Genomic DNA, 23,010 nt, shown 5'->3' with positions numbered 1-23,010 from the left:
GATACAAGAGATATACCCATAGTGCCTACTTTTTTTTTATTTTTATAAAACACACCATCAACTAGATGCCTAATATTTAATTGACCTTCATACTAGGCTTCATCGTGGAGTAATAAAACTTGACTCAGCCTTTTAAATAATCATTGGTCAATATTGTAAACATATATCTTTTTTGGAAAATGTTTTGATGCAATCAATTTGATTTTAAAGGATCAACATCAACTTATCTTTAAGTATAAAACGCTGCTGTTTTTTCATAAACGTTGAAGCCTTTCAATCGAAAAAAGCCCGACATGGGACCATGTTTCGAACAAATGTTCTTTTTCAAGGGCACTGTGTACAGTGTTATGGATCTGTTCTTCTGCTATTTGTCATGGCAATCAAGCATTCTTTTTCACAGCTGCATTTAAAAAAAGGCTTGGACAAGTTCCTGGAGGAAAAGTCCATAAACCATTATTAAGGTGGAATTGCAGAAATCCACTGCTTATTCTTGGGATAACAGCTTGGAATCTCTCTACCATTTGGGATCCTGCTAGGTATTTATTTATTTATTAAAAGAGTATTTATTTCCCGCCCTCCAATGTTCGGGGCGTTTTACAAATAAAACATGCATAGTTGGTAGACAAACATAAAATACATAATATAAAAGAACAAAAGAGATACTACAATAAATAAAATTAAAATAACATAAAATAACAGATTGTGTAGGTATTAGTGAATTGGATAGGCCACTGCTGGAAACAGAATATTGGGCTTGATGGACTCTTGGTCTGACCTAATATGGCAAGTCTAATATTAGAGCTATCGGTGTACACAGTACTGTACAAGACTGTTCACATTTGGATTATCCCCTGACCCAGAGAGCTTACAGCCTGACTGTGCACACAGAGGAGATATACAATTTGCTTGGATCTTGAAATGGGAGAAAGGAGATATTGCACAGTCTGCTGTTCAAAGCACACACTTGAGTCAGCCCCCAAAAGGTATAACAGGCAGGAAAAGAGCCCCCCATCCTCCACGTACGGCCCCTGAGTACCTATGAGGCTCAGTTCAGACATCTGAGCCAGCAGAACGTACCCCATCTCTATACCTGCTTCCCGCTCCTGTGCCTCTGGCATTCAGCACCTTCAGGGCACTGAAGGCACAGCCATGTCCTCTCTTTCCCAGGCTGCCAGAAATCACAAATAACCCGGGCAGCAGCGAATTCAGGCTCCATCCCAGCAACAATGCCAGACGGCCCCTATCCCCCTGAGCCCTGCAGAGATGCCGCGCGGAGGGCTCCAGCTATCACAGTGCAACTCCCCGAACAAAGCGACGCTCAACTCACCTGAGCACTCACATATCTTGCAAACCACTCCCGGCCTTTTCCACCTTCTCCGCTGCAGAGCTCCCCAAAGCGGGCCTTCTCCTCTTGATCTATGTCCTCTCTGGAAAGAGAGACATGTTTAAAAATAAGAGACGCAAACGCTACACTCACAGGCGAGCTGATGGGACAGCATCAGAGCACCGTCACAATGCAGGCCCGAAGGTCTGACAGCTCACACGTCCAGAGTTTCAAAACAGAGGCAACATCTGATGTTATTGTCAATCTGGAAGTTTCCTCCTGCTCCCTTGGGTTTCCAATGCAATCAGAGCCAGGGTTGGCGTCTTCATTCACAACTACCAGGGTTCCCCCCCCCCCCCCATTTCCTATTCTACAATGTACCAGAAACAGTCTTGGGCCAGGGGCCACGCTCCAGTGCTCCCAGCATAACCCTGAGATCATGAGTCCTAAAATCCCAAGCACTACATGTCACCATTGCACAATCGCTTTCACTTACTCCTCCCCTCGGGGCTGTGAGTGCTGTCTCTGCAGCACCCCTAGAGCAGAAGATCCGACCTGGGAAAGAGAATGACTGCTGCTGAGCCCCCAGGCTGGCCCGAAATATCCTAAAATTTAAAATACATTTCCCCACCCCCACCCCCTCCTCACCACCCCCAAGAAAGATCCTTTTCTAAAAGTGGTTCGGTTTTCTTCTGTGCTAGGACTTGTGTTCGATCTAAACCCGTCACTTTTACAGTCCAGCTCACCCAAATCAGTCCTAACACACAGCGAGAGAGTAAATGGCCAACGCGGCAGTGTTAGGTAAACGAGCACATCCACATCCCAGCGCCAGCATCCCTCCCCCCTATCGCTTACCTCCCAGTGCTCTCCTGCAACGTGCTAAAGGACTGGCCTGCACCACCTCCACACACAGGCCAGAACCCAGGGCCCCCAATAAAACCATCCGGCCTCCCCTTGCTCAGCAAAGTCACGCCAACGCCGCCATGCGACTGCAGGGTCACAACTGCCACTCCATGCAGGTCACCCCTTGGCTACCCCCATGGCTTGGGCTACCACTAGCCCATGCTTCCAGTATTTGCATACGAACCCTCCCCCCCCCTCTTTACCAGGGATGAGAATGAGGGGACAGGTTTCCCTTCTTTACTTTCAAACCAGTACAGCACCATCCATGGTCCCCTTTGCCTTCATATCAAATGCAGGAAAACATTATTAGACAGCAAAGAGATCCCACGAAAACGGAGATATAGCGTACCTTCAAAATATAATCAAATAAATCTCCAAATGAATGTGCAGCCAAATACAGGCTATGTTCACCTCTGTGATTTCTCTGGAATGAAAAGCTACTAATGACCTTACCCTGGAACCGTGTCCTTCTGTCCCCAGATTCTAACCAGCCTGGCCAGAAGCATGCACTCAGTGCCCCTGCAAATGACCGTCTGCTCCTCGCCCAGCACCCACCCCCCTCCCAGAATCAGCATGCAGCACCAGCACATGCTTTTTCCCTTTGATTTAACGGGAATGCTGTACTCCGCCTTCCTGCTGGATCTGCCGACGGGCCTAGTGCTCAGGAGCGGGATGGACAGACACACAAGCATGCTAAAAGTAGTATTAAGTGCATGGCTCCCATTAAAGTCCATCCTGAGGAGCAGGGTGTGCAGGATTCGCAGCGTCTCACGTGTGCAGCGCTTCCTCGCGAGCGTCAGAGAGCGGCCATCGCTCCCAGGCTATGCTGCAGGTCTGCACGCATTGGGATCAGTGCAATCAAAGCTTGGCATAGGTAATGCTGGCTGCACCCCTTCTCTTGATGGCCGAGGGATCTCCATACCTCCCCCTAATCCTCGGAGAAGCCGACACTCTTTCCCTTCTTTACAGATACCAAAAAATGCAGGGTGCTGCACTAGCAGGCTCGCCCCACCCTCCACCGAGCACAGCACCTCCAAGCTCAGATTTATTTAGAGCAGAAAATTCCCGATCCGACACAGAGCAGTGAAGTAAATCAATTTCCCAGGGAGCACTTGATGAAGAGGGCTGCAGCAGTAAAATCAAAAGTGTGGTCCTCCGTGTACAACTTTAGAAATAATCCTACCTTGAGCTAAAACTGGAAAGGCAATCTAGAAATACAAAAATATTATTATATAATAAAGACCCTTTCCCAGGGTCCAGTATTCTGCATGGACTAGAATAATTAAAAATAATACAATCAGAGAAAATAAGTAAAGCCAGGAATAATTTGATTTGCATGCTGCCAGTCACATTTTAATGAATCTGATTTCAGGCAAACCAGCCTGGGGCACAGCTGGAACAGTGCGATCAGATGTGGAATGTGCAGCTGCAGAGAATCTATTCTCAGAGACCCGGGGGCAACTCCAACTCTTCCTCTCCCCTGCCCCTATGATTTGTACTGAAGTTTTAGCAGCCACACTGGCTGTGATGGAGTTTACTGATCTACAAGAATTATCCAAAGAGTATACTGGCACGTAAGCTTTAATTAAGGTTCTCCTTGAAATATATATATATATATATTTTTTTTTTTAAATAAAAATTAAACAAAGATGATGTATATATCATGCCCCCAAATTGTTCCTTCCAGTTCCCTTCTAGTACCCTCACCGCCCTGTCTCTTGTTTCTTGGTTGCAGTCCTCTGCGAACTGATGAAGCAGCTTAACCTGGCAAAGAGCGTGGGACAGAGAGGGTTAGCCTCCCAGTCATTACTAGGGATCCACATAGAGAAGAATAATCCCAACTACGGGTACTTACTGCTGGGTTCTGCACTAGGAGTCACCACCCAGGAAAGGACGCTGGAGTCCTTGTGGGCAATACACGGACAATCCTCGGCCCAGTGCGTGGCAGAGGTCAAAAAAGCAAATAGAATGTTAGGAATGATCTGAAAAGAAATGGAGAATAAAACAAGAGAAGGTACCAATCCGATCTTCGTGCTGATTTTCTTTCATCAAGTCCTGACAGAGCGGTCTTCAGTGTGGGTTTCGTCCTCCTACCAGCAGATGGAGGCAGAGTTCCAGACCTCGCCCCTGAGGTACCCTCCTGTACAGGCTGGTTCAGCAGGGAAGGAGTCAGTAGATTCTTCACCAAGCCGGTTCTAACAACTGTATTCATTTTTATATTCTTTTTTTTTTTTTGTGCTACTTTCCATATCACCAAAAACCAAAAATATGCAGGGCACTCTCGTTTGGGGGCGGTCCTGTCTGGCTGGGCAGACATCCTGCTCACCTCTCTCCCCACCCCCCCATGAATACTTATCCTTGCTGGCTTCCCACCAGCAAAGGGTAAAATTAAACGTAAACTGAAAATTTAACTGTGGACTGCAATGTGGCCTGAAAAGAAAGGATAAGGCAAAGAAACGGGCATGCCCTTGCCCCTCACCCTCGGGGACGGTACTAAAAGTGTCGTGGAGTGTGGTCTCCCCCCCCCCCCCCAGTTCCTTCACACTATAGCAACACTAAAGGAATATTCTTGTTCTTTTATACTCTATTTCCTTTTTTTTTGCTTTTTTTGTTTGTACCCCTTGCGGTGGGATTTTGGACTGATCTATCAGGACTTGAAAGAAAATGAGCAAGTAAGATCTAATTGTACCTTCCTCTTCGTCCTGCCAGACCAGCCTTCACTGTGAGATGTTCCTAAGCTGTACTCATCCCGGATGGGAAAATCCCAGGGCCCGTCATGAATCTTGTGTCTTCTCTTCTGCGGAGATGCAGCCTATAATGTTTTCTAAATGTGTGCACTGAGGTCCATGTGGCTGCCCTGCAAATGTCGATAGGCACCACTGATCTAAATTCTCCCCACGACGATGCTTGTTCCCTTGTGGCGTGTGCTTTCAGGCCTTGCGGTACTTCCCTGTCACTCACTATGTCTGCTGAGGTGATTGCCTCCTTGATCCATCTCGTAATAAAGGTCCTTAGATGCTGCCTCTCCTTTGCATTCTCCTGTGTACAGAATGAATAGCCTATCTGACCTTCTGAACTTGTTCGTGGTCTTTAAATATTTCTAGAGGACTCTTCTGACATCCAGAAGATGCAGGTCCTTCCTCTTGCCTACACAATCTGTTTTTTTAAATCCCAGCAGGGAGATCGGTTGGCTAAGGTGGAATTCCAACACCATCTAGGGGAGGAAGGACTGGACTTCTCTGATTGTCACCTTTTCTCTTGAGAAAGAGATATGGTTCACAGCATGACAGAGCTTGAATCTATGATATTCTTCTTGCTGAGCATATTGCTACCAGGAAGACCGTCTTCCAAGTCAGATCCCGTAACTGGATCTTATTGAGAGGCTCGTAGGAAGCTTTAGTGAGCACCCTCAATACTAGGTTGAAGGCCCATGTTGGAACTACTGACTCGTGAGGTGGCCACATATGCTTTGCTCTCCTTAGGAAGTGGACAATATCCGGAAGTGATGCAATGGGTGAGCCATGATCAGTCTCCTGCAGCATGTGATTGCTACCACGTGGACTCTCAGAGAACTTACCGCCAGGATCTTGTCCAGGCCATTTTGTAGGAACTGCACATATCGCCGCTGTATCCTCCTTCCTTGGGCGACTGCCCCTTTGGGAGCACCAGCGCTCAAATAGCCTCCAGGTTCCAGCATAGACTAGTGATGTAAGCAGGGTTGAGATTACCTGTGTGGAGCATCTTCTTTTCTTGAACCTGCCCCTCTCAATAGCCATGCTGCAAGGAAGAAATGCCCTGGATTTTCCATTTTGACTGGACCTTGCTTCAGGAGGCCTGGCATTGGGCAGAACCAGATTGGCTTGCCTACTCTTAACTTCCTTAGGTCCATGTACCATGGCCAGACTGGTACCATCAGGATCACCTGCCCCTGGTGGTCCGGGATTCTGTTCAGGATTCTCCCTATCATAGGCCAGGGGGGAAGACCTAAAACAGAGGTTCACTGGACCATTCCTGGGTTAACGCATCAATTCCCTTAGACCCCCATTTTCTTCTCCTGCTGAAGAAGTTGGCTGCTTTGGTATTGCCTGTTTTGGCCATCAGATCCTCTGACAATTCCCATTCTCCTGGGTCCAACCTCTGTCAGCTTAGAAAGTCTGTTTGTGCATTGCCCATACCTGCTATGTAGGCCTTTGAGATATCTTGATGGTGCTCTTACACCCATGCCATTAGCTGGGCTATTTCTATTACCACCTGTGAGCTCCTGATTCCGCCCCACCTGTTGATGTAGGCTACTGTCATGGTACTGTCTGACAGCATTCTGACTGGATGCCCTTCCAACTTCACTTTGAAGTGGGCTAGGGCTAAGCAGACCGCCCTGGTCTCCAACGTGTTTATGGAGAATTCTCTCTCCTTCTAGGATCAGTATCCCTGTGCCTGTCACAATGCGGCCCCACCAGCTCCTGTTGCTGGCATCCATTGTCAGTAGAATCCACTGGGGAGGGTTCTAAACTCGAGCCTTTGGCCAGATTGTCCCTCACTTACCACCATTGAAGCACCCTGCCTGCCTCACATACACACCACACAGACACACACACACACAAAGGCCCCCAGCTGAACAGCTCGTCTTCAGCCCGCCGATCTTCTTTTCTTCGGCCCCCGCTGGCCTGGTCTCCGGCGGACAGCAGCTGGCAGTGACATCACTCTCCCGGGTTCTAGCGGTGACACTTGGGCTTGTCTTCGCTTTTTTCAGCCGCCACCAGCTTGGGCTCCGACAGCGGCTCACGGCCCCTCTTCCTTTCTTCAGCCGCCGCTAGTTTGGGCTCCGGCGGCTGCTCATGGCCCCTTCTGCTTGGGCTCCGGCGGGGGCTTGCGGCCTCTCTTTCGGCCCCGCATGGCTGTCTTGTGGCTGTGGCAGGATGGCTCTGCTGCGGCCCCACAAGTTTCTTTTCAGGCCACGCACCAGCAGACCCTCTTCTCTTTGGCTGGGAAGGCCACCGGCGCCAGGGGCGGATTGCCCCACCGGAAGATTGGGCTTCCTCCGGTGGGGCAATCCACCCCTGGCACCGGTGGCCTTCAGTCCCTACCATGTGACAGGGGCTACCACCAGTGCCATTGGTTGGCCCCTGTCACATGATAGGGGCTAAAGGCCACTGGAGCCATTTCGGTTAGTGGCAGCTGAGGCCTCGGGAGCGGCAGATCACTCCCAGACCCTCTGCTGGACCACCAGGGGGGCGTCAGGAGGGTGGCACTGGGGGGGGGGGGGGGGGAGGCAAGGTGAGGCGGGGGCTGGCAGAATTTTGAAAGGGCACTTTTTGCCCTTTCAAAATTCTGCCACCTGCTGCGGCGCCCCCTAAGTCTCGGCACCCTAGGCACAGGCCTAGCTCGCCTACTGGTTCCTCCGGCCCTGGGCGAGAGGGAAAGCTGATACCCATTATTTCAACTACCCCCACCCCTGCTAATCAACAGCAACCTCAGGCAGACCACAACTCAAAACTTTTCAGGTTGGATACGACGGCCGACGACACTGCAGGCCACTGTTGTGGAATGCAACACAAGGAGCTTCCCATCCTTAGAGCAAGCAGCTGAATTAATTCGTCTGGACATAGCACAGGCCACACTAACAAGCACCAGCCATTCACCTAAGGAGAGGAACAGACAAACCGGCTGAGCGCATCCTTTCATCGATTCCCAAAACATAATGTTGAATGGTGTGACTCGACTTACAAGTAATTAAAAAGAAGGGGCAATCCTCCCCACTCGGCAAGAAAAGGTTCCAGTTCTGAGCTGAAAGCATGGATGAGTCTTCCTGCATATTTACAGTTCTGTCTATCATAGCTTCAAGCTCCTCTCTCCCCTTCCTCTTCTCAATTGACCACCCTCTAGTGTGGTCCTTCAAAGCCCCAAGCTACCCTTCTCTGACCTCTTTAACCAAGATGCATGAATACTACACTTGTGATTTCTATAAAGGTAATTGAATTATGAACGGTCAACAGCTAAGGCTGGAGCCCCAGGCATTGGCTTACTGCTCCCAAGCTTCAAGCCAGGACTCAATCAATCCTTTTTGTGTCTCCAGTACAAACAGATCTACTTCTCTGCCATGACGGAAGGATGGAAACTTGCCAAGCAGAGCTGTAACGCTCCTGCACAGCCACAAAGATGATTAGTTCTGGCGGACGGCCACATGCGTGGCAGGAAATTAACACAGATACAATAACGCAGGCCTGTTTCCGGGCCTGCGGATATTTTTTTGTTCAGAAAATGCTGGGAGGTCTCCGGTCCTGTCTAATAAAGCGACGGCCAACCCCTTGCAAGCAGTCTCCTATCAGAAGAGGACTCTCTCTCATGGGCTTAGCACCACCTGACGCTGATCTATTTATCTGCTGCGTGTGCCCTTGCCCTTCATTACTGCTACTGGAAACTCTTCTGAATCCATGATCCCCTTTCAAGGTTTGCAGTCCCAGAGTGGAAAAGAAAACACATTCACCATGACAGCTCTCCTCCCCACCTCCTATTATTATTTTTTTTTTTTTAATGAAAATATGAATTTAAGTTGTATTTTAAAGTGGTGGTGCTGCATACTCACGGTCGTTCAAGTACATGCTATTTTTAAAGTGAACTGGTCTCCTACACTGGCAACACCTTGGGCTATCCGGAAACTGGACGCAGTGTAAGGACCCCTCCTCCTGGAGTGCCACCCTGCTGCAACGGACTGGAAGGCGCTACATTAACACTATTTAAAATCAAAGTCCTCCATTTATCCATGGATCAGATGTAGCTCTGACAGCGGCAATACAAGCTTCCTCCACCACTGAACATACCCAAGTCTTTCTACACAAGGCCTGTGTTCATTAGCCATCCAGTACACAGCTGGTAGAGTCACTGGCGAGCCCACTGGGGCTAAGTGACCCATGCAATGGTTTCAGTCTCATATTTCTCAGAATTAGCAGGCTGATAAAAAAACAAAAAACCAGATTCTCCATTTCAAAGCAACCTATGCCATATCTCTCTGCAGACAAACAGACAAAAAAATTAACTAAATAGCCCAGTGTCCTATGCCATGGGATTTTCCATGTGCCTCTTGGCCCCTGGCCATCCACTGTGCCCGTGCCTAGAAGAATCGCTGTACAGCATGCACTTCCTTTAGGAAGCAAGATCTGAATGTCTGGAAACACATCTGGCCACATGCCAACTGTTCCAGTCTGCAAAGCAGCCGATGGAAAAGGCCGAGGCGGTGAGAAAGCTGATTGTTAGAACGTCATCAGCAGTGCCCTGGCCTGAGGACTGGTGCTGTCACGCTGACGCTCACAGCACCGCTTCACCGCCACCTCTCAATCTCGTCATTAAGTTCAAAGCAGTGCGCAGCTCTTGTGCTGAGATTGTGCGAATACCTCCAGGGTAGACAGACCTTCAAATTCTGTTTAGGCTTCTCAAATGCCCCTTTCCCACGATGGCTGGTTAACTTGTGGTGCTGTGCCTGACAGATGTGGGGTGCACAGCATGAAACGCTGGCACTCCCGTCATGCAATATGTTTTGTGCATCATTTCTGGCTCTGGCAACCAAAACTCTTCTGCAGATTCCACTTCCAGGCTCCAGACAACTCGTAATTAGTCACTAAGCCCTAGCTATCAAGGCTCAGATGGGAAACAGCCAATGCTGGGGCATACCAAGGCCACCCAGGGAAGAATTTCAAGCCAATTCTGGACTCTACAGGCCCAAGGTTACTTGACTGACATTCAGATTTACCAAAGATGACATGAAAGAGCTTTGAAGGCGCTCTTTCGGATGGGCTAGTGGCGTATTTTTCAAAGCAGACCATCCAGCTGCAAAGCCTCTCTACAGATCTTCTAAGGGAAACTCCGTGGGTACATTTTGCTTTAAAAATTGCCCATGGCTACAGAGGGGCTGCAGACTTTGCAGCTGCTTTTTTGTAGGGGTTAAAATTAGCTGGGAAATAGCGCACACAAATCTGAAAATGCAAAGCACATGTGCCCTATTTCCTGCTTCCACCCGAAATACAGCCCTGGGAACGCCTCCCCGGAACCTGGCTCAGGCCTGCATTGAGGAACAGGCAACACAAGAAATTGCCAAGGGGGCCAAATAACTCAGGGTCAAAGAGGAGGCCAACTGTGCCAAGGAGGAGCCTGCTTCCAGCAACCCACTAACTGATCTCTAGGGGCACCCAAATCCTAAATCCAGCCCTGCCCTGTGGAAGCCTGAACGTACTTTTAGCCTTAGGATTGGCGAAAGAAAGCGGCTTTCTTCAGGACGATTATGACTGGCTGCTAGAAGTCTGCACGCAGTTGCAGCCGGTGGCAGCAGGGCGGCGCTCCAGGAGGGGCAGCCCTTACACGGTGCTCAGTTTCTGAACAGCGTAGGGGACCCTTTCCGTGTGCTGCAATGCGGACAAATTTCACAAGGGAAAGTACCTGGAAAATCCGAGGTACACGAACGCCCCTTTTTACGGCAGCAAGAAGCAAACGTATTGAAAAAATGCCAGCGACTTTTAGATGCTCCAAGTGGTGGAGAGGGAGGCCAACTGTCAGGTTTTGGACCGGACAGCCCGGTTTTCCAGCCTGTTGTACAGTGACCGGTTATGACTGGTTACAAGGGTAACCGGACACTGTAAAGCCCGGTCAGGCAAGGCCAGGAGCCAATCAGTAGTAGGAGCCTGGCAGCGCTCCAATCACCTTCCTGTCTTTGGGTTAAAAACTCTCCTTCTCCTCTTTTCAGACGCGAAGCAGCAGCAGCAGCAGCAGCAGCAGTGCGGCCCCTCCTCTCCAAACTAAAGATAATCAGATGTGCCCCACCCGCCGCTGCCCCTCCTCCTGCCCTGTCCGAGCGAGTCCTGCGCAGGCTGCGGCCCAGCTGAGCAGGAATGCGATTGGGCTTCTAACTTTACAGTTTGGCCCTGCCAGCTGTGCAGGAATCGCTTAAATAGACAAGGCAGGAGGACGGGCAGCACGAAGCGGTGGCGGGTGGGGCACATCCAATTATTATCTTTAGTGTGGAGAGGTGGGGGCCGCACAGATGTGAAGGGACAGAAACAGTGGGGGGGAGGTTGCAGGCTCCCCCCCCCCCCCCCAAAGTGTCCGGATCTGCTCCATAGAAAAGCTGGCAACCCTAGTGGCGGAGGGGATGGGGAGCGATTCGGGGTAAATGGCTTTTTGTAAATTCTCCCCCCTCCCCCCCAGCACACTCTTTCCAGAGCAGAGTTTGACGGAAAGACTGGGGAGTCCATGTCAGGCAGCTCCCTGCTTTCTGGTCCCCACCACGAGCTGAGCTGATCTCAGAGACCATGGAAAGAAACAAAGGAAGTTCTCCGTTCCGGAGAGCAACCTAAAAAGCAAGCCATGCTTCTCTGGTCCACTTTAGGTGAAGTGTATAAAGCTCTCTGGCGTGCAAAGCGCCACTCAGCTCTCCCTATCACAGGAAGGAGTGAGAGACAGCTGGAAATGAGTGAGAAACTTATAAATGAGGGAGCTCAGTTTTAGAAGGCCCAGTGTGAATCTGGTTTCCAAAACATGTTCAGGGACATGAAACAAGAGCTTTATTGTACACAGCTGCTCACTGTCCTCTGTCTTAAGACACGGAAGCAGCTTGGAAGGAAAATGTGCCAGTAGTCTTACTTTACTGCATACAAAAAGAAAGCAGAGTTGCTTACCTGTAACAGGTGTTCTCCAAGGACAAGCAGGATGGTAGTCCTCACACGTGGGTGACATCATCAGATGAAGCCCGATGTGGAAAACTTATCTCCGAGTTTCTAGAAACTTTGACTGGGGAACTGAGCACGCCCAGCATGCCCTATACCATGCGTCCATGCGGGGGTCTCTCTACAGTCTTGTAACATAGAATTGTAACAAACAAAAAATAGAAGAAACCCAACTCCTCGGGGTGGTGGGTGGGTTTCGTGAGGACTAACATCCTGCTGTCCTTGGAGAACACCTGTTACAGGTAAGCAGCTCTGCTTTCTCCGAGGACAAGCAGGATGGTAGTCCTCACACATAGGTGAATCCCTAGCTACAGGCTGCTCCCCAACACAAGAGGGGACCAACAGGTATCTAACCAGGTGCCAATGGACACAACACCACTGGTGCAGTTAGTAACAGAGGGGGAGACAGCCTGAACGCAAACAATGGGCCCTAGGCGGGAGAGTTGGGTTCTACACCTCAAATAGGTTCATGAGGACAGACTGGCCAAACCTACTGTTGCATCGGCCATCCCTATCCAGACAGAATTGGATGTGAATGTGTAGAGAACACTCCATGTCGCAGCCTTGCAGATCTCCTTCACGGGAACTGCTCACAAGTGGGCCACCAACATTGCAATGGCTCTGACAGAATGAGCCTTGACATGAACCCCAAGATGCAGTCCCGCCTGAGCATAACAGAGAAGATGCAATTAGATAGTGTCTGTTTGGCAACAGCAACAACCAACCTAGTCTTATCAAAAGAAAAAAGGTTGGGTGGATGGTCTATGGGCTTCTGTCCGCTCCAGATAGAAGACTAAGGCTTGCTTGCAGTCCAACCTGTGCAGTGCTCGTTCACCTCAGTGCGAATGGGCCTTGGGAAAGAATGTTGGAATGGTTAAGATGGAAATCCATTACCACCTTAGGCAGGAACTTAGGGTGCGTACGCAAGACCACCTGTCATGATTAAATTTAGTGTAAGGTAAATAAGTCACTAAAGCCTGGAGCTCGCTGACCCTGTGCACTGAAGTGACCACCACCAAAAACATGACCTTTCAGGTCAGGTATTTCAGGTCACAAGTGCACAGCAGCTCAAAAGCAGCTTTCACCAGCTGAGTGAGCATCACGTTGAGGTCCCAAGACACAGCGGGAGGCCTTATGGAAGGCTTCAACCGAAGTAAGCCCAGCATAATTGTACAACTATAGGCTATACAGAGATGAGCGTACCATCTACACCATGGTGCCATGCTCCAATTGCACAGAGATGAACTGTAACGAAGTTGGTCTTTAAGCCAGCCTCTGATAGGCATAGAAGGTAATTAAGCAGTTTTTGTGTGGGGCAGGAAAATGGATCTAGGCCCTTCTGCTCATACCACATGGAAAACCTCCTCCACTTCAGTCCGTTGGACTTTCTAGTGGAATGCTTTCTAGAGGCCACCAGAACCCAAGAAACATCCTCTGAAAGATCAAGCAGCTGCATGATTAAGCTCTCAACATCCAGGCTGTGAGCGATAGGGCCTGCAGGTTAGGATGCCGCAGCCTGCCTTGATCTTGTGTGATGAGATCTGAGAAAGTCCCAGACTGATCAGTCTCTAGATGGACAATTCCCGAAGGAGTGGAAACCAGACCAGTCTCAGGTAATAAGGGGCTATGAGAATCATAGTCTCCTTATCCTCAAAGCTTCAATAGAGTCTTCGCTACTAAAAGAATCATAAGAACATAAGAAATTGCCATGCTGGGTCAGATCAAGGGTCCATCAAGCCCAGCATCCTGTTTCCAACAGAGGCCAAACCAGGCCACAAGAACCTGGCAATTACCCAAACACTAAGAAGATCCCATGCTTCTGATGCAATTAATAGCAGTGGCTATTCCCTAAGTAAACTTGATTAATAGCTGTTAATGGACGTCTCCTCCAAGAACTTATCCAAACCTTTTTTGAACCCAGCTACACTAACTGCCATCCATCGACCCTGTGTGTGGAGGTGGTCCACATACGCCCCCTCTTACCACGGGGGGAGACATCTGTTGTAAGCACCACATGAGGTGAGGCAAGCTGAAAAGGGATTCCATGATCCAGGTTGGAGAGATTCTCCCACCAGGACAGGGAGACCTGCAGAGGTGGCGTGATGTAAACACGTGCCTCGAGGTCCTGACATAAACATGACAGAGGCAGGCCAATGGGGTGACATGGATAAACAGCCATGTGGCCCAAAAGACGAAGCAGCAGACGAGCAGAAACCTGTTGACGGCTGCAGACCAAGATCGCCAGCGATGACAGGGCAAGCGCCCAAACAAGGGGCAGAAACTCCTTGGCCTGAATTGTATCCAGTCTGGCTCCTATGAAGTCCAGGTGGGGCGACAAGCAGAGGTGGGACTTGGCGTAATTGATGACAAACCCCAGAGATTGCAGCATTTGGATGGACAGACTTAAAGAGTGAAGTGCCCCCTGTTGGAAGGCACTTTTGACCAGCCAGTTGCCCAAGTAGGGGAACACATGTACTCCCTGATGCCTGAAGTGTGCCCACAACATTGCCAGGAACCTGGTGAAGACTCGAGGGGCTGAGGCTAGGCCAAACAGCAGCATTCGATACTGGAAGCGAGCTTCTCCCACCACAAAGTGAAGGTACTCCCTGTGACCCGGGAAGATCGTAATGTGCGTGTAGGCATCCTTCAGGTCGAGGGAGCATAGCTAGTCTCCTCATCTGAGGAATGGGATCTCTGAGATCGAGAATAGGGTGTAGATCCCCAGTTCTCTTTGGTATCAGGAAATACCTTAAGTAGGACTCTCGGCCCTGCTGGTAGAAGGAAATGGGTTCTACCGCTCCTGCCATTTAGAAGGGCAGAGACCTCTGTCACAAGTATTTTCTGCAGAGTGGACGAAACCCAAGATGGATATGGGGGAAGTCCACAGAGATGCCCTGAAATTCAGCCGATACCCTTGGCAGATGATTGTTAGAACCCACCAGTCTGACATCACGAGGGACCAGTGGTGGGCAAAGCGAAGCAGCTTGCCCCCAACTGGAGGGCAAGATGCCAGGGGTACGGCAAACTGACTCATGATCCCTCACTCCCAATCAAAACACTGTGGCGGGGCTGGCTGAGGCCTGGGGTCCACTGGTGGCGGGTAGTATTTCCTCTGACAATAAAAGGATTTCCTCGAGCCTTGTCACGAGGACTTCCAGACAAAGGATGGTGGATTGGAAGCACTAGCCAACAGCCACCACAAAGTGAAGGTACTTCCTGTGACCCGGGAAGATCGTAATGTGCATGTAGGCATCCTTCAGATCGAGGGAGCATAGCTAGTCTCCTCGTCTGAGGAGTGGGATGCAGTCTCGAAAATATCGTAAGTCGCATGGGCCTCATGTTTTCCACACTTCAAACCCTTGCACATCAGCGACATGAGGGTGTCTTGCTGCTGTTGTGGCAACTGCTCAGCCACCTTCTGCACCTGCTTCCAGATGTCCCATAAATATAGACTCATGTAGAGCTGGTAGGCAGCGATACCGACAATAAGCAAGGCACCTTGGAACACCTTCCTCCCAAGAGCATCCATCACGCTGTGGTCCTTCCCTGGGGGGCGCCGAGGAGTAGATCAAGAGCGCTTGACCCTCGAGGGTGGACTGACACTTAATCGAATTCGATAGCCTTCTGGTCAAGGTAAACCCTGTCCGCCTTCTTATTGACAGGAAACACTATGAGGGGGTGTTCCCAAATCCTCAGCAGCAACTCCAAAAGGATCTCATGTACCAGGACCGCCACAATCTCCTCAGGAGGCTCCACAAATTGAAGGACCTCAAGCATCTTGTGCCTGGCATCGTCCTCTGTTAACAGCTGGAACAGGATAGCCTCTGCCATCAATCTCACGAAACCTGTGAAGGTTAAGACCTCAGGCAAAGACTTCCTTTGCTTCTCTGAGGAAGGGTATGATGGGAAGCTGAGGCCTCGGAGGAAAACTCCATTTGATTATCTCCCCAAGGGTCATAGAGACCCTCATTTTCACTGTATGTCACAGGGTTAGGGCTCTAGGTACTTGGCCACCGTCCAGAGGTTCAGGCACTGATGGAACTGGACAGGGGGTACAGACCTCAGTGATTCCACCAGCCTGGGGGAGCTTCCTCCTCGGGGGAACCAGCGACAATCACTGTATTGGTTAGAGAAGGCCCCGGTGCCCCACCAGACACTGGTGCCAGCCTGGGAACTTACTTTACTTTTTCAGCTGGGTCGGTAAGACATCGATAAGCACATTGAGCTTCTCCAGAAGCGGTATGAGAACGGGCAATACTGGCTCCAGTTCCCTCTGTGCCACAGGACCTTGGACCTGCAGTACCCGCTCCACCACCAACCAGCTGGACTTGACACTCCAGCTCCTCTTTGAACACTTCTGATGCCAACACTAACTAGGAAAAAGAAGGGGTAACCAGATCTTCCTTGGACCCTTGAGGGGGATCGGCAACTGGCACCAGGACCAATGGAGACCGTTGTGGACCCTGGGCATCAATGGAGGACTGGCGCTCCTTGACACAGGGTTGCTTTGGGGACATCACAGCAAAAGCTGGTGCATCCCCGTGCCCAGCACTGTGCATTAATGGCACAGATGCCAATGCTTCTTGGTCTTCCCATGATGCTCGGCCCGGTCGTTCCCCAGTGCTGAGGTCGAAGGCGTTAATCTCCTGTGGATCGAGGATGCCAGGTTCAAACAGTAGACAGTCTCCGGCCACTCCTATCCACCAGTGACTTTGATGGAACCAATGGTCCCCCCAATGTCGATAGCGAGGTATCCATCGGTGCGGCTCCCAGGTTCTTAGATGCTGATGCTGCCGTTGATGGGTCGGACTTCTTCAACCTGAAGAGGTGCTCCATCTTGTCAAGCCAAAGCCAACGTCCCTTTGGGGGTCATCTGGTAGCACAAATGGCAACCCCAGACTTCATGCAATGCCCCCAGCCAAAGGATGCAGACGTCAAGTGAATCAGTAATTGATATGGTCCATGGGCAATGGGGCATCGGTGAAAACCATACGTGGCCATGACAGAGCGAAACAAAGGGGCCGAAGGATGAAACGGCGGCAGCAGGCGTCAATGACCAGTGGGCACTGAAACACCACCACCATCAGGAAATTGACCACAAAAGTAAACTTACCTGACGATGTCGAAAACCCTGACTGGGGACACTACAGGAAGGCACAGAGAGGGACTCGGCAACGGAACAGAGAGAAAAAAAATCAGGAAACACGAAAAAGAAGTTTTCCACTAGGCCAAAAATCCAAAAGTTTTTAAAAGCTTAATCAACTGCAAGGCTCACAGCTCCACGGAAGAGACTGAATGAGGACCTCACGTGGACATTTGGTATAGGGCATGCTGAGCATGCCCTATACCAAATGTCCAGTCAAAGTTTCTAGAAACTTAACATAAATTTTCTGCATTGGGTAATTTGGTATTTTCTGCATTGGGCATTTGGTATACCAAATGTCCAGTCAAAGTTTCTAGAAACTTAACATAAATTTTCTGCATTGGGTAATTTGGTATTTTCTGCATTGGGCATTTGGTATAGGGCATGCTGAGCATGCCCTATACCAAATGTCCAGTCAAAGTTTCTAGAAACTTAACATAAATTTTCTGCATTGGGTAATTTGGTATTTTCTGCATTGGGCATTTGGTATACCAAATGTCCAGTCAAAGTTTCTAGAAACTTAACATAAATTTTCTGCATTGGGTAATTTGGTATTTTCTGCATTGGGCATTTGGTATAGGGCATGCTGAGCATGCCCTATACCAAATGCCCAGTCAAAGTTTCTAGAAACTTAACATAAATTTTCTGCATTGGGCTCCAACTGATGATGTCACCCATATGTGAAGACTACCATCCCCGCTTGTCCTTGGAGAAAGCGCAGTATCTTCTGATGAGGATCAATTGTGAGCTCCTTACACCCACCTCCCATTTTCCTCACACATCTGGTCGCCTTACCCGCCAACAAAGATCTTCTCCACATATTTTCTCATGAACTCCCTCTGCTCCGCCATCACCTCATCCTTGGCAGACTCCGTGCTCTGATTGGAGGAAAAGGACTCGTTGGACGAGGACCTTCTGGAGCAGTTCCAGCTGCAGTGGTTGGGCGAGTCGGCCATGTCATTCTCACTGTCTGCGGATTCCGTGGCATCGCTTTCCTCGCTGTCCGCGGGGTGCCTGTCGCCTTCCAGAGACCCATTCCCACTGGGTACCAAGATCACAGGCTCCTCGTCAAAGTCTATCAGGTTCCCCACTGGCACCTCCTGGGGCTCCATGACCCTGGAGCAGAGCTGAACCCTTCAGCTGATGCAACGGTTTTATTTCTTTGCTTTCTTTTTAAAATCTGATATTTATGCCTGTTGGCCAAAGTATGGCTCCTGGTTTAGGAAGATGCAGCAGGTCGGAGTCAGCGCCCTGCCCAGAGGATCAGGGTGGTAGCTATGCTCTCAGAAGTCATCTGAAAGAGAAAAAGCACAAACATTAAGGAAGCTGGACAAGAACGGCATACATCCGTTAAGTCTCGCCAGCTGTGAAATGGTGTTTTCACTAATGCAGGGCTTCTCAAACCTGTCCTGGGGACTCCAATGCCAATCGGGTTTTCAGGATATGCACAATGAATATGCATGAGATACATTTGCACATCATGGAAATTCAGTATATGCAAATCTCTCTCATGCATATTCATTGTGGATATCCTGAAACCTGACTGACAGTGGGGTCCCCCCAGGAACAGGTTTGGGAAGCCCTGCAGTACACGGAGTCCCCAACACATCCCATTCGCTTACTGAGCCCCAGGCACCATCACTGCCCAACACGATCTAGATAGAACAATATGATTAAAACAATCTCTGGCTCATTACTGAAGTACTTTATGGTACTTCATAGCAGAACATCACCTGAAGAATCAGCTGTTTCCATACGTAGGAAAAGAACCGAGAGGTGTGGGTACAGCACGTCAACGGTGTCCAATAGCACAGCCTCTCACTCTGATAAGAAACTGAATTTAACGTGTGAACGTAATCCAGAAAAGCCAGCTAAATGTTTTTGAACAACTTTGTTTTGTTTCTACATGTAGGCAGGATAGGTGCGACCTTCTGGCCTAAGTCAGTGCATTTGGGCCCAGCTTCCCAGAAAAGGCCTGAGGTTGCAGATGTACAGACTTAGCCCAATAGAAAGGTCTCACTTACTCAACTTGCTTGAATCCTATTTCTACATGTTGGCTCTTAATTCTACATATTCAAGTGGAGTAACTGCCACCACAATGTTTGGTGATTTAGACTGAAGACACACATTTGTGACAAGTTTAGATGTCTTCAGATGCTGTGACAAGGCACACTGTAAAGAGTTCATGCTATAGAAGGGGTGGGAGCGCTTTCATAGGTGTGCAAGTCAGCACCCATGAGCTTGTACAAACCGGAAACCAGGATGTCGACGGAGACACCATTAAACAATGGTGCCAGACGTGTCAACAGCTGGTGCAAGACGAGGTGTCCCACGTTCCGTGTGTAGGTCACACACTGAAAAGGACATCTCTGCATTCAACATAAGGCCCCCTCCCCCAGGCACCCGTGCAAAGCCGGTTAGGGCACATGGTTGAAAATGCATCAGGCACCGAAGCAGTGCAGCCGAAGGTTTACTTTCCTGCATCTGAATGCTCAGCTGTTCATCTCTCCCTAGATCCGCAGATGTTACCAGCATCTGATTAATTCTACTCCCTGATATGTGGAGCGCTGCCCCCTGTGCCCTTCCATTTCTAGTTTGGCAGCACAGCGCCCTGCTAAGGAGGGGATCGGCGTCCCCGTGTGGAGCAGTCTGGGAAAGGTCTGCTCCACTTCCACGTCCGCGGGGGCTTCCCAGCCCACTCACTCCCTTTTCTTGGCCAGTGGGGAGGGAGGAGAGGGCAAATTCCGCTGCTAGGAGAAGCTTTTTTGTATGGAAGGAAGGAGTTGGGCAGATACGTTTAGGCTCGCTACTGCAGTCAGCGCTAACTTCCTATCTCCCCCTAACCTCGGCTGGATAATTTAGCCCGCAAACCAGCCTAGTTAGCTTTCAAAGGCTTTGATCTGGCTGGCTAGACCCCTTGGGCCACATCATTACAGATTTTATTGACTTACGTCCATGAAACTTATATTTTCGAAACTGTTCACAAAAACTGAAGAACAGGATTTTTTTTTTTTAAGCAGTTTTTATTTTGTTTATATGAATGTATCTTTTTCTTCTCCTGATTTTTGTATTCATAAATCAAAGCAGCCCGGACTGGCCCCATCTCGGCTGCATTTACATTTTTTTTTCCATGAGGAACAGAGTCTGTCCAACCGTCAGCCATAACCGTTAATTAACTTTGCTTTAAACCATCTGCTCTTCCGGCGTCTTGCCTTCTGATCTAATTAGTGGGGCTGCCTAAGGTTATCCATGTACCCCGGCGAGTGAGGGTGCAGGCCCCAGCCCTTATCTCCATCTATTGCTCTCACTCCTAACTGGGTCCCTGGCGCTGCCAACATCGGGGCAGGCTCAGAGCCCGCAAGAGCAGATCGCCGCTGAAGGGCTCGCCCTGAGCCCTGTCAGAAAGTGTTAGCCAGGAGGCTGCGCCCCTGCCTCTCTGTCAGGCCAATACAGAACGGTGCACTCGGCTTGTCATGTCATTTCAATGGAACAGGAGTTGTCAATTAGAAATGTTATGAATTCCAAACTTTTCATTGATCTTGAAAAATATCCCATTGTTCCCTTTTTGACATCATCACCGCGTCATAATCCTACCTTGGACGTGTATATAAATTGCATCTCCAAGTAAGAAAGTTCCTTTGTATTTGGGTCGGGCCAGGACAGACCGGTTAGAACTGTTCCTTTGGATATCAACTGGAAGATCGGCACCCCTTTACTCTCAACAGGTAAGAGGCATACTAATGGATGCTTCTTTCCAAGAGGCCCTGCATGGACGCCCGGAGTCATGGACGCTCAGAGGCCACACTAGCCACATAACCTTCGAAAACCCCGCTACCTTCGAACATCCATAGCCTGTGGCGGAGGGCCGCTGCCTGGAGCGCCTGGAAAGGTTGGTAGCAGGACCTACAACATGGACGTTCCCACCTCTTTCTGACCAACATCCATGGCGCTTGGAAATAGCTAGTGGGACCTCTGAGCATGGACGTCCACGCTCAGACATCCCGCTAGTTTTACGGAGCTATAAACGTTAGTCAGAAAAGAGGCGGGAACGTCCATGGTCACAGGCCCCACTACCTTCGAATGTCCATGGCCTGGCTGGAGGGCAGCAGCCTGGAGCGCCCGGAAAGGTTGGTTTCTGAGGAACGTCCATGGCTCCGTAAAGCTAGCAGGGCCTCCGAGTATGGACGATGGTCGGAAAGAGGCAGGAACGTCCATGTCGCAGGTCCCGCTACCAACCTTTCCAGGTGCTCCTGGCAGGGGCCCTCTGCTACAGGCCATGGACGTTCGAAGGTAGTGGGGCCTTTGACCATGGATGCTCCCACCTCTTTTCTGATGAATGTCCATGGCTCCGTAAAGATTAGTGGGGCGTCCGAGCGTAGACGTCCCCTCTCTTCCTCCGGCGTCTGGATGCTGTCCATGTGCCCTTCTTCTTTCAGGGTCATTCTTTTTTCATTTTTTTGGCTTTTGGCTCTTTGCTTGATGCTGTCTCTCCATTCATTAATCCCATTTCTCCGTTTTTTTTCTCCCATTCAGACAATCATGCCAGGAAAACATTCCATTGCACGGGTAGAGGCAAAGTCCAGAGATCGGCAACAACAGGCAGGCACAAGTTCAGGCTCTTGCTTGATGCTGTCCATGGGCCCCTCTTGTTTCTGGTTCACTATTTTTTTCATTAATTCTGCTTTCAGCTATTTCCGTGATGCTGTCTCTCCGTTCATTAATCCCATTTTTTCTGGGGTTTTTTTTTCCCATTCAGACATTATCATGGCTGGAAAACGAACCATTGCACAGGTTGAAGCAGAGTCTGGTGATTTGCAACAGCAGGAAGGCACAAGTTCTAGCCAGCCGTCCAAAAAGTGAACACGTAACGCTCGCTTTACGGATGAAGAAAAGGAGTTACTGTGCCGTGCTGACTGACAAATATAAAAGTTCTCTTCCAGTCCAAGGTTTCTTGCTCCACGAAGAAATGGATTTGAGAGAAGATCGCGCAGGATGTCAGCTCCCTGTGTCACACCCAGGGACGTAAAACAGATACAGCACCGATGGCGCGACACTAGAAAAGAGGCGAAAGAAAAGGCTTCAAAAATTGACGGGGCAGCAAAGAGAACCGGTGGAGGGCCACCTTGTCATATAGGGTTGACACCATTGGAGGAGCTGGTTCTCAGTACTGTGTGGCCAGAGGTCGTGGTCGGTGTGCCCAAACTGTTCGGCGGTGACACTGGAGCAAGTGAAGGTATACATTACTATATATCTTGTTTACATTACATCTACTTCCAGCACTCATCCAGCTCTCATCCATTTAAGTCCAGCTCTCATCCAGATCCTGATTTCATCCTGAAAACGCCGTCGCTCTGCTCCTCAGCCCGAGCTTGAAGCTCGGCCCACCGTGACCAGATCAGCCCTATCAGAAGGCGGCTTCAGTGCAGCCAATTGGGGAGAAGCCGGCGGGGATTTAAATTCTGCTCTTCTCAGGTGCCATTCCTCTTCGCCTTGCCGGATCAGTCGGAAAGCCTGCGCAGTCGGCGCTTTTTCTTCTCTTACCCAAGCTGTCTCAGCGCCGCCTGCGAGCCTGAAAACACCGTCACTCCGCTCCTCAGCCCGAGCTTGAAGCTCAGCCCACCGCGACCCGATCAGCCCTATCAGAGGGCGGCTTCAGTGCAGCCAATCGGGGAGAAGCCGGCGGGGATTTAAATTCTGCTCTTCTCAGGCATCGCGCAACAAAGGGGCCCGCCCCTTTGTGCGCCCCTTCGTGTGGCCCCATCACTAACACGACCGGCTTCACCTCCTTATCCTTTGCTTCCCTACAATCAAGTCTCCTCCTGGATTCAACACACACCTACTCCATCCTCAACCCAGCTCTTCACGTCAGATTCTGCCATAGGCTCACCGTTCAGTGCTTCCGTTTGATACTTCCTCACCTCAACTCCACC

The 23,010-nt window shown here is 49.8% G+C and overlaps 1 protein-coding gene across 4 annotated transcripts in view; it reads right to left on the bottom strand.

The window, feature by feature from the left end:
• The window catches only part of KIAA0513 (KIAA0513 ortholog), a 163,819-nt gene that overhangs the window by 76,819 nt on the left and 63,990 nt on the right, over window positions 1-23,010 (bottom strand). For all 4 annotated transcript variants that reach the window (XM_029608044.1, XM_029608043.1, XM_029608042.1 and 1 more), the window contains 2 exons: window positions 17,876-18,374; window positions 1,328-1,427 (listed from right to left, as the gene is read on the bottom strand). In XM_029608044.1, coding sequence (XP_029463904.1) covers window positions 1,328-1,427; window positions 17,876-18,192 — 417 coding nt within the window. In that variant the 5' untranslated portion in view covers window positions 18,193-18,374. The remainder of the gene's footprint in view (window positions 1-1,327; window positions 1,428-17,875; window positions 18,375-23,010) is intronic.

This window comes from Rhinatrema bivittatum, chromosome 7 (assembly GCF_901001135.1).
Source record: "Rhinatrema bivittatum chromosome 7, aRhiBiv1.1, whole genome shotgun sequence".
NCBI lineage: Eukaryota > Metazoa > Chordata > Amphibia > Gymnophiona > Rhinatrematidae > Rhinatrema > Rhinatrema bivittatum.
Note: the sequence above shows the minus strand (reverse complement) of the source record. Positions and strands in the feature narration are given on the sequence as shown.